The sequence below is a fragment of the Bicyclus anynana genome, chromosome Z, assembly GCF_947172395.1.
Source record: "Bicyclus anynana chromosome Z, ilBicAnyn1.1, whole genome shotgun sequence".
Taxonomy (NCBI): domain Eukaryota; kingdom Metazoa; phylum Arthropoda; class Insecta; order Lepidoptera; family Nymphalidae; genus Bicyclus; species Bicyclus anynana.
In genome coordinates, this window is record NC_069110.1 from 4,358,419 (window position 1) to 4,370,774 (window position 12,356).

Sequence of the window (12,356 nt, forward strand, 5' to 3'; positions counted from 1 at the left end):
GCGTAAGTAGTGACAAAGTAATGTAAATTTACTTAAAATTTTGTTATCCAGAAAAGATACTCAAATCTATTTTCAGTTTCATACCCGTATCTGTAAAACTAGTTTTAGGGTAAAACGGGACCACAAGCCCCCATTCGCACGAGCGCTTTTTTAGCGGACGTTAAAAAAGCGTTCAAATACAACAAATGCATTCCCAAGTAGGTATATGTTCACACTACAGCGTTTTTAAAACACGACGGTTTATTCAAGCAGTGTTGCATTTTCAATTTTGGGCGTTGGAAATGGATGCATTTAACTACATACTGTATTTGAACGCTTTTATATCGTCCGTTAAAAAAAACTCTCGTGCGAATGAGGGCTAAGACTCCGCTGTCCTTCCGTTTGTCATGAACCGTGATAGTTAGATAGTTGGAATTTTAAAGGCCTATATTACAAAAAACTTGATATTTTTGCCATTTTTAGGGTTCCGAACCTCAAAAGGAAAAATGGAGCCCTTATAGGATCATTTTATAGTCCGGTTGTCTATCTGTTAAAACCCTTTTTCTCAGGAATGTGTGGGAGTATCAAGCTGAAATCCATATCGAATAATCAGGCATACCGTCCCTTACAGCTGTGAAAAAATTAAAACTTCTGAACCAACACGATCAAAATATACAACCGTTTATTTGCAAATTTTCGACACTCGCATAATAATCAAAATCAAATACTTCCCGTAAACTCAGAATCTTGAAATTTGGTACGAAAGAATGTCCTATACTCGCACATACATGTAGATTAAAATACATTCATATATACACAAATAAACATACTTGAAAAATTGTGTCAAATAAGTACCTACGTCTACTTTGAAAAGGTTTGTCTTGTTCAAAGAAAATCTACATGGTTTGGTACAACTGAATTTTCTGTACTTACTGCGACCGTTACATAAATCAAATTATAGCAGTCATTGCGAATAAGATTAAGGTCGGAGCTATTTGAATCAAATTTTGTTGAAAACTGTTGCAAATGTTAGATAATAATGTATACCTCTGAATATCCATAAAGTGACCATAGGGTCGAAGTGCTACTTACTCAATTACACAAACTATACGATCAAATCAAAGAAAGGAGATGGTCCAAAATTGTATGGAGCCCAGGATCAGCCATTGTACCCTGGCGGAAATAAAAGAAAATATATTTTTTTAACTACAATATTATAGAAATCTACGAATTCACTTTAATTCTTTCGAAATAATATTCATTCTCTCCCAAGAAATGCAACAATAATTTGGGTAACAATGGCGGATTGATGACGTTTTCAATGCAGTAGTCGTTTTATGGGCTGGGACCATCTTGATACAAATCAAAAACTTGGGGTTTAATTTTATTTATTTCTTTTTATTTAGTTACATTTATTTATTTTATTTAGATTTTAACGAATACCCTGTATTTTTTAAATTTTAATGATACGGGGTAGAGGTAGGGTAAAGGTAGGGTAGCGGTAGGGTAGAGTAGAGGTAGGGTAGGTAGGGAGGAGTAGGGTAGGTAAGGGTATGGAAGAAGTGCATAAACGCCAAAGCGAAGCTTGACCGGGTCCGCTAGTTAAACAAAGAATAAGCTTTTATTCGACTAGACTAATAGAACACCTAGGTATCGCGATACCGCTACAAAGTTCATTTTGTGATTCTGTGCTTTAGTATAATTCAAATTGAATAAATATGAGTGGAGTCTCACCTTCTACACAATACATACTGTGAAATAATGTAAACATAAATTTCTCCTTTATATCTCCAACTTGTTTGACAATATATTCGTAGAAACGTCCCTATTTACAAGTCTAATAATTTTTTAGTCGCTACATTGTTATTATGCAGTACAGTTACTTGTGATAATTCTAGGTAGGTAGGTAATTCAGTTATGGAAGCAAATTTCAAAAAAAAAATCAAAATAGATATCTCCAAATCCTCGGGGAATAAAGAAAAAGTAGCTTTCTAAACTTTTAAGAGTTATTTTATATGCCGTAAAAAAAGAGTTTTATTATTTTTATATCATTTAATATTGTCGACTAGCATAATCTGTGTAACAAGATAAAATTATAAAAAACAATTAATGTTCTTGTGAACTGCCAAACCAGTTTTCTATTAATTATATCATTAATGTTACTTACATTAATGATATATTATATGATTGGTCTGAAGATAAAGAGTCAAATGGTTTAATGATGTGAATTTTCTGTAATTGACTGCAGTAATTGTGTGACATGCCAAATAATTATAAAATGCCTAAAATCATACCTTCTAGAGACCTACTTCTTAAATCATACCTTCTAGAAACCTAGTTCTAAAATCATACCTTCTCGATACCTAGTTTTAAAATGAGGAGACAGGGTTTTCACATTGGCATCGCATATATGATATAATTATTCGACAATTATATTATAATGGCTCTGTTATTGTGTCCAGACTAAATAAAGTCATGTTTTCCTAAAAAAAACCCAAGGGTCTAATCCATACAACACTAATTCTATACACTTAATATTCTATCTATACTATAATTATAAAGCAGAAGAGTTTGTTTGTTTGCTTGAACGCGCTAATCTCAGGAACTACTCAGGTCCAATTTGAAAAAATGCAGCCAGTATTCTTGCCACCATTCCACGTGGGCATGATTTGTATAGTTATTAGGATAAGTTAGCTTAAGTTCCTTATTGTATTCTTTCTCAATAAAAAAAAAAAAAATTTGAAAAATTCTTTCAGTGTTAGATAGCCCATTTATCGAGGAAGGCTATAGGCTATATATTATCCCCGTATTTTTACGGGAACGGGAACCTCGCGGGTAAAACCGTGTGGCGTCAGCTAGTTATTAATAAATACATTAGACAAGTTACTCTTAATCTGATAACATAATTATAATCTTGGTTTTATTTTTTTTTAATTAAATGAGTTTTTTGCTGTGTAATGCTAGTAGTCGTGGATATAATTTACGGCCTCTTAATGATGTTTGTTGACGTATATATGTTCAAGATAAAAACAAATAACAAAGTAAAATTACGATGTATTTTATAATTAAAAGACTATTGGCTAAATTAATGAATAATGTCTTTGTAATTTCTTATTTAATAATTGTATTTTAAATATATATTTTTATTTACAAAATGCGTTCTTTTAAATTAAATAGCTCCTATTATAGCCTGTGTACCTAGGCTACAATATTGAAAATATTTTGTACTGTTGTGCATATACAGAAAACAAAAAAAGTTTTCTAAAATTTACGTCTAAAATCTACATCAAGGATTTTAATGTGGTTTTTACTGGTAGATTAGTGCAACAAATAAGTTAATAGATGATGAAGCTTTTTTTACGCTTACTTACAAATAATTAATAAATACTTACAAAGTTGCAGGCTAATATAAAATAAAACTCATTTAATTTTAACGATATAAAGTAATAGGTGGTGACAGAAGGGCTGGCTCATTTTTTGCGCAAAGGATCAGCCTGGCTGTCCAGCGCGGAAATGCAGCCAGTATTCTTGCCACCATTCTACGTGGGCATGATTTGAATAGTTAGGATAAGCTAGCTTAAGAGCGCGCAGCGCGTCGTTACGATATGAATAAAATTCGAAGCGCAAGCGAGACGCCGAATTATGACTTTTACGTGAGTGAAAAGCACGGAGCGATTGACGCACGACGTAAATTTTATGACGTGAGCGCCAAAACCATTTTTACCTAATTGCAAGTAAATTAAACAACATAACGAAAAACAAAATGGCCATGTTCAAGATATATACCTAGTTTTCTATACAAAACAAAAATTTAAGAAAATAAGTTTGCTTTTCCTGATATTGAAAGCAAAATGTGAGCAAAACATGTATTTTTAAAAAAATAAACTATCAGGAAAAGTTTTACAAATTGTGTATTTTGTACAGTCATAACGAAGCTAACACTTTGAAATATCATTTACCCAAATATCAGGCTCCTAACTTTTCCAGAATCTGAGATCCAGAACCATTTGTAACCACCAAATTACATATTGCACACTCTTAAATTCCTTATTGTATTCTTTCTAAAAAAAAAAAAAAAAGTAAAAGTACCTGAATTTAAATAGAAAAATGGTTTATTTTCATTATTCATAAATGTTTCTACTTACAAAACACTTCCTAGGCAATTTTACGAGTGGTAGACAACACGCGCCCTTTGCGTTCCAACAACCTTGGCCCGATATCTCCTTTCATCCGTTGACTCACATGTTTTCTTACTATGTCGACACTGTGGAACACCGTGCAATACGAGTACGTACTATTGAGTCCGAAGTGTCTTGGCAATACCGCTAAAGATCATAATAATTACTACTTATAATAGTCTTTATTGTGAGATGTTTCAAGTAGTTCTTTTAGGTGTTGTGAATTGTAATAATGTGTGATTTTTTTTTAAAAGCGCAACTGTTATGTATGTTATTTAATATTGTAACATGATTGTAACTAGTTTTGTGATCAAAATAAAAAAAACTGTTGAGTTGTTTTGATTCTTGCCAGCTCCACTTAGCAGAACAAGCATTTCGAACCGGCGCGGCGGCACAGTAAAAATAGGCGGCGGTTCGAAATGCTTCATTTGAAGAGGGCACCTGGTGATGATGAATAATATAATGGCCAACTACAGGGCCTCACTCCATTGAATTATTACGTAGTACATAGTAATTCAATGCCCCATTCATAGTAAAATGTATTAGACCACGTTGCACTAGGGTTAGCAGGCCTAGGAAAATACTTTGTGACTAAAACTATCATTTTCAGCTATCGTTCTGCTAATGATCATCAGAAAGAAAGAAAGAAAGAAAGAAAGAAAAGTTTATTCAATGAAATGAAAATGAATTTTATTCGTTTTATAAACATTACATTCCATAGTAGGGCTGAGACCTTCTTTTAAGTGAAAACCTGTGTCAGAAGGTCTCGCTCTCGCTAGTAATTAATATATTATTATAAGTTATAAGGAAAAAAACACATCAAAAGACATGAATTGAAAAATTCAGAATACACATCATACAAAGAAAAGAGAGAAAAAAAAAACAATAAATTAAATACATTGCAACTTGCATGATGTGATCCTAAAAGGGTCCTCAGCATATTGGGATCAGTTAGGGATCTGATGAATTGATGAGCGTACTCTCAGAGGCACGGGGTTGTAACACTTTCTAACTTCGAGGCTTTTTTAGAACCTCATCCAGTCATTAGCCACCAATGCAGTTGCATTGTTCTTATTTTTTTTTTAAAAAGAATATTTACCATATTTTTTTGTGAATATGACCAACTAGTCGGGAAAGACTGTATTAGGAGTGGGTACGGCAATAGACCAACGGGGCCGAACCACCACCCCTCGGTGATGAGTCCGACCGCTCTTACCATTGAGCTGTTGAGACTCGACTTGAAAATAATGGATTTACTTTCTGGGCTTGTCTACCGTCATAACTTTTCCTATAGCTAAATATGCTATTTTATCTCCGATTTCGCGCAAAAGTACTATTTGAGCCGGAGAATTAAAAAAGCTTTTACTTTAAAATATGAGTAGTAGCTACATTGATGCATATCTAAAGTGCCGTGTTTTGTAAACAGTTACAGAAACCACCAGGTTATTAAATAACTCAGGTAAGTATCTATGATAAAAATAAAATGACAAGACATAATTATTGTAGGTCGCCGGTCTCTCAAATAATATGAGGTAATGTAATGGCGCAACGAAACCACCTTGCTCGCTCTATCGCGTACGAACAGTCGACTGTGTGACATACACTGGCGCCAACGATATTTTATATTATAGATATACATGTCTAGAAAATCACCGCAAAAAGTGATCAGTGTACCTAGTGGGAGTTTTCAATGTTTTCATACTGTTACTATCGCGTTACGTAAACGCGAATTATATGGAATTGAAACAGTTGTGCAGTATATAGTACGTGCAGTTGTGTAATATATGGACTATAAACATAAGCGCACAAATAACAAAGATATTAGTAATTTTGTTTTAACGTTCATACAAATCTAACGATCCTACGACGTCATTAGTTCGTGCCATTTTGTATGGGGCGTTTTTCAGGGATCCGCGCCAGTGCCGCAAATCTGTCCCTTTAAATCCTTGTAGCTCCGAAAGTAATGATCGCAGATACCATGTTACTTTTACTAAATTGCTTTACTATTAGCATACTCTTAATTTATATACAATTTAAAAAACTGTATTCATCTCTCGTGTGTGAAGTCTGCCAATCCGCATTAGGCCAGCGTGGTGGACTATTGGCCAAATCCCTCTCACTCTGAGAGGAGATTCAGCAGTGAGCCGAATATGGGTTGATAATGATGACTTACGTTATATATTTAAGTATACCTATATAATTTTACATTTTCTGAACACACAACTCGACATTGTAAACAATATTTATGTACTATTTGTTCAAATAGCTTTCGTAGTTTAACAAGCGACTAAATGAAATTAAGACAATTATGCACATTTGTCCGCCAAGTGCCCTGTCTTTAGTGTAAAATATCGTTGACTGGCGCTCAGTTTTCGTTGGCTACGCAACAAAAACCTTGTCAATTATTTTCCCACAGTTTCGCCTATTTAATATCTGCAACATCCTGCTGAACTTAAATAATCTGTTTAGAATAGAAGCAGGCGTTACTTTGTACGAGTAGTAATTTATCTACACTAATATTATAAAGATTTTAAGTTTGAGAACTTGTTGGGGGTAATCTATGAATCTAGTAGAGTATCTAATGCTATTCTGTACGTTGTATGCTACAATGACAAGTGGTACTCTGTTTATAGTAGTCTTACTATCTGTTTGGTCAATTAATATAACTGTGTGAGAAGGTAGTCGGTTATGTGTTCAGTTATACATAAATAAATAAATAAATAAATAATAAAATAAAAATAACCACCGTTGATAGAATTTTGAATGTCTCAATAACACATCTTTAGGCCGACCGCATACGTTTTCCCAATGCGTTATTTCGATTTGGAATTCTGTGAGACTACCGCCACAGTATAACCAGTAGTTGGACTTCATACTAAAGGTCGAAACGCGAGCGATACCTACGCACCTCGTACGCGGGGTGATCGTGGGGTGAAGACCGTTGCGACTGAGCCGCGGTGACGAACGCAGTATATTGGATTTTTTAATTATGACGACTAGGAAAAAAGTTATTATTTTTATAAAGTTTGATTAATATCTCTTCGAACTATGTGCCCGCCCATCGTCACTTATGCTTCGCAACTCCTCGAGCTATGTCGGTTACTTTGGTTTGGTTGGTAATGTACTTTACTACACTTGACTCCTAAATGGATGACCGGTCGTCGATCGTATCCGTTACGTGACATGTAAAAAAATATAAAGTAAACTAAGGGCAATAGGCGAGCACAGTATCATGCTCCGCGCGATAGAGGAATATAAAGATTTTTTAAATGGCTCACAACGGTAGATTAAAACCGCATTCCCTGACTGTCGGCTTCTTCAACGCAGACGGGCTTTTCGTTAAAATACTCGCGGGCAGCGAATGGTTAGATTGATTTCATGCACTCGGTTTTCCGAATACGGAAAATGGATTCGGAAAACGAATACGGAATACAAGTGTATGTGGCCGGCCTTAGTCAATTTCAAGTCGGTCATCAACCGGCGAAGTGTTTCGACATCTGTCTGAGCTGGTACAAACAGAAACTGGTTTAATACAAAATGTACATAAAGACGACCTTCACCTACCTTCGTACCCCAATCCTGTATTTGTATGGAAGTATTTTAAAACAGGTGGCGCTTGTAGACTTAAGATTTACCATTTATGTCTGTTTGTGTGTCTGTGTCACTTTACCTTTTCACGGTTAAAACAACCTATAACATATATCTCTAATATTATAAAGCTGAGTTTGTTTGTTTGTTTGATTGAACGCGCTAATCTCAGGAACTACTGGTCCGATTTGAAAAATTGTTTTGGTGTTAGATAGCCCATTTATCGAAAGAGCCCGCAATCTTACGGGAACGGGAACCACACGGGTGACCTCGTAAGTTAGTTATTTTAATAAAAAAGTAACATACAAAGAAAGTTTAATCGATTTTCTTGCATGTAAAAAGGAAGTAGGTAGTCGCAGGTCGCAACTCGCTTGATATCCTTGGTCCACCTCGTCGGTCGGTCGAGTCGACCAACACTGCACTTTCCGGTGCGGGGTCGCCATTCCAGCACCTTGGGACCCCAACGTATAACGGTTCTTCAAACTATGTGGTCTGCCCATCGCCACTTCAGTTTCGCGACTCTCTGAGCTATGTCAGTGATTTTGGTTCGTCTGCGGATCTCCTCAATTCTGATTCGATCACGCAGAGAAACTCCAAGCATAGCTGGCATCATCGCTCGATGGTGCGAGCTTGCTTATTAGGAGGCACTTTGTGCCTTATAGTAGGGTTGCCAACCGTAATATAATAGATAGTATTGATCTATATTATTTCGGGTCTGCGTAGGTACTATATACTGCTGAAGAAATATATAGTACGCAAAAAAATAATATATTTTCTACACTGAAATCTAACAAACGAAATTTTCATTATAAAATTTTATAAACATTAGTTTTTAACACATGCAATAGTGCAATCAAACATTAAACGAACAAATTAAAAAAAATCTTTTGATTTTCAAAAATTAAAAAAAAAGGTTTCATGTGAAAAAGCATTGTCACTCTTATTTTAGATAAATAAATCTTAAAAAATGCAACAAGAGTAAATAAATAATGCTTTTTTAAAAAAAACCATTTTTTGTTTATTCCAAATATTATATTATATTTCAGCGGACTATATTTTTTTATAGTTCAATCTGAAAAATACTATATTTTTCCGAAAAAATGTTGGCATCCCTAGTCTATAGAATGGTACCTACCTGAAAATTAAACACAGTTCGATTGTTGGTTGTTTATTGTATAAGAAACCTTAAAATGTACAATTTTCATTTCTTTTCAGTGTGGAACGAGAACGAGACAATGAGAAAATTCGTAAATTTCTTCATGTAGAACCAGGTTATTTAGATTACCAGCTGCTACTATCAATTTCAGCTTCAAATACTATAACAAAAAGTACATATTTTAAATAATAATAATTAACAATTTACAATAATGATTCTTGAAACGGTGTGTATTGTGAGGAGGTTCCTCACTCTGAAACCCTGACCACCGGTTGCTTGGGCACTCTGTTTTGTATTATATTTTGTATTAATAACATTGTTAAAAATTAAAAAAAAAGGACAAATAAATGAGAACAAAAATTTATATTATAAAGTGGTTAAATTGGTGGTAGATATTGTAGGGGGTAATCTCTGAATCTACCGAACCGATTGTGAATTTTTTTTTCCACTAGAAAGTCAGATCATACCCGTACTATATTTTATCCACGTATTCTCACGGGAACACGAGATACTATTCATTCTGAAGATAATCATTCATCATTATCAACCCATATTCGGCTCACTGCTGAGCTCAAGTCTCCTCTCAGAATTAGAGGGTTAGGCCAATAGTACACCACGCTATCCCAATGTGGATTGGCAGACTTCACACACGCAGAGAATTAAGAAAGTTCTCTGGTATGCAGGTTTCTTCACGAAAAAGCAGATATTGTATGCAGGTAGGTATGCAGGTATGCAGGTTTCCTGATGAAGATACTTGAGGGAAAATTCGTTTTTCGTTTGGTTACGCATTGTAAAAATCTGACCTGGCACACATTAATCTGCTTTATTATATGTACCTACTCGTATAATTCGTTCATACAAAAAAAATAATATAGCGATTAAAATCAATAGTTAGGGTAGGAGGATGAAAAACACTTTACGACCATTCTTACCAAACGACGATTCTCATATTAAAAAAAAACATTAAAATCGGCTGTATAGGTGGAATGGGTCTACTAACACTATAAATGATTTTTATATGTGATTTTATAATACATATTGTTTTGACAAGAAATAAACATCAGTCATATTATTATTATAGCCATATTACATCTTCGTTAGCCGATTAGGATACCATTTGGAGTTGGCACAGGCCTAATCCCGCAGGTTGCGGTAGCTTATGAAATGTTCCCGTGGCTCAGTCATCAGGCGGCGAGTCGGGACACCGTGGGGTTTTAGTCGGTTGAAGTCCGACATAACCTTCATGCCTCCCCGTGGCGAAAAGGTATTTAAAAAAGGCCTAATCCCGCTCGTTTTTAATTACAACTTACAAAAGCCGGTGTAATGCGGGGATAGTATTTGTCACCGTCACAATTGCACCGGCTTATTGATGGCCTAGAGCCAGAAAAATGAAACACTTTGTGAACTTGCAAAGCTTTATTTGAGTAGCACGAGTATATAAGTAAGCAATAAGTTAATTCATGATTATACAAGATTGGTTAAATATTTTATAGCAGCCAAAAATGTTAAATATTATAGATTTAACAGTAGGTTTTCAATTCATCAACAGAGCATGGTTTATCACAGCATTCGCTAACAATTTGCCTCTTCCCTCGTACAATGGTAAGTGCTTTTTGCGCAGTGATCCATGGTCCTTCGATCTCGTATTTAACAGATGAGTCGTCGTCGACAGAGTTGTCGATGGAGTAGTCCAAAGAGAGGTCTTCAGAATCGTCGATAAAGTCATCGTTAGCGTGGTCCATTTCATTATTATTGCCAGTAGAGTCATCGAGAGTATCGTTAACAGAATCGTCTTCAGTATCTGTGTACATATCCTCATCATATTCGTATTGTGAAGATCTTTTTTGTGAAGTCCCAGAGTTTCCAACTTCTTCACACACAAGGCTCACTGCCACGGCGAGACGTCTGCCACAGTATTTCTGTACCTGAGCCTCGGGAGTGAGGTACATCGATGCAATTACAGAGAGGATCATCAAAACTTGGATCCTCATTTTGACACAGTACAGATTTATGTAATTGATCCTTACTTGTTCACGAAGAAGCAGCGATGAGAATGTGATGGAGGGTGAAATTTTCACGCGTTTTATACCCTGACATAGTTCATTAATATTCAATAAGGTAGGAAAATTTTACTGAAACCTGAATAAGCAGTGATTTTAGTTGACACTATTGAACTCCCCCCAAAAAGGGCGAGGTAACGCAAAAGTTTAAGTTTTCGTGTTACATCAATTACTTTTCAATTCTCGAGCTTTAATTGATCACCACAAATATAATGTAAGCAATCAGATGGTGATGGTTATCGGTTATTGATAAAATCGCACAAGTTGAGGTGTTGGAGGTAGTGCGTTATAAGGACAGTTCCAGGTGTCAGATGTTCTTGATCGTTGGAAAGTTGTTCCATCAAACATCATTTGAAAAATGTACTTGACCCGTATAAAGAAAATATTTGCATTTTTTATAGCTAAATAACAAAATGTTGACTTAAGTAAAATCTACTTTAGCTGAAGTTAAAAAATCCCAATCCTATATAGAAAAATCTCTCAAAGATCGCATTCCATTATTAATACTAGCAGACGCCACGCGGTTTCATCCGCGTAGTTCCTGTTCCCGTAAGAATACAGGGCTAAAATATAGCTTATAGCACTCAGGGATAGAGTAGCTTCCCAACAGTAAAAGAAGTTTCAAATCGGTTCAGTAGTTCCGGAGCCATTTCAATGCAAACAAACACAAACAATCAAATCTTTCCCTATGATATCAAATCCCTATGATACCGCTGTGAGGTATCTTAAACAAAATAAATGAAGATCCTGACATAAAAAAGGGGACCAGCTTGTAAGTATACCCTTCCAAACAAAAAAAATATTTTTAAAATCGGTCCACAAATGACGAAAATATCGCTGGAAAAAAAAATCATACACACAGCCGAACGTAAACCTTTTTTGAAACTCGGTTAAAAACACGGGCGATGTCCTGTCTTGTCGCCAACGCGCAGTGTTGGGTTCCGTAGATTAAGTGAGCACTTTAAACCCTTATAATACAAAAATACCGACAGTGATACATACTATCAAACACTATAGGATAGACGTCCAAACATCCTCACTTTACATGTAGAAACCCCAATAATGTCTTCTTCAATTTGAAAAACTTCCTACATGCTAAGTGAGGATGAATTTTTATCGTCTATCCCATGGTGTGGGGTATCGTTTTCGATATTTTTTTGCATTACATATGAGATTAAACTGCTCATTTAATCTACGGAACCTTACACTGCGCATAGCCTGTTTTTTTTAAACATAATTTGATATACTATAAGCCGCGATAGCCCAGTGGATATCACCTCTGCCTCCGATTCCGGAGGGTGTGGGTTCGAATTCGGTCCCGGGATGCACCTCCAACTTTTCAGTTGTGTGCATTTTAACAAATTATCACGTGTCTCAAACGGTGAAGGAAAACAT

General features: G+C 35.4%; 1 protein-coding gene across 1 annotated transcript; it reads right to left on the reverse strand.

The window, feature by feature from the left end:
• Positions 1 to 10,302: 10,302 nt before the first annotated feature.
• On the reverse strand, positions 10,303 to 10,965 carry LOC112042917 (bombyxin A-3 homolog). Its single transcript, XM_024078121.2, has one exon. It carries the CDS (start codon positions 10,890 to 10,892, stop codon positions 10,422 to 10,424), a length of 471 nt encoding a protein of 156 aa, XP_023933889.2. The 5' UTR covers positions 10,893 to 10,965; the 3' UTR covers positions 10,303 to 10,421.
• Positions 10,966 to 12,356: the final 1,391 nt, after the last annotated feature.

Bases quoted from the DNA above. Each gene is read 5' to 3' on its own strand.
- LOC112042917 (XM_024078121.2), bottom strand. From the start codon at position 10,892: ATGAGGATCCAAGTTTTGATGATCCTCTCTGTAATTGCATCGATGTAC.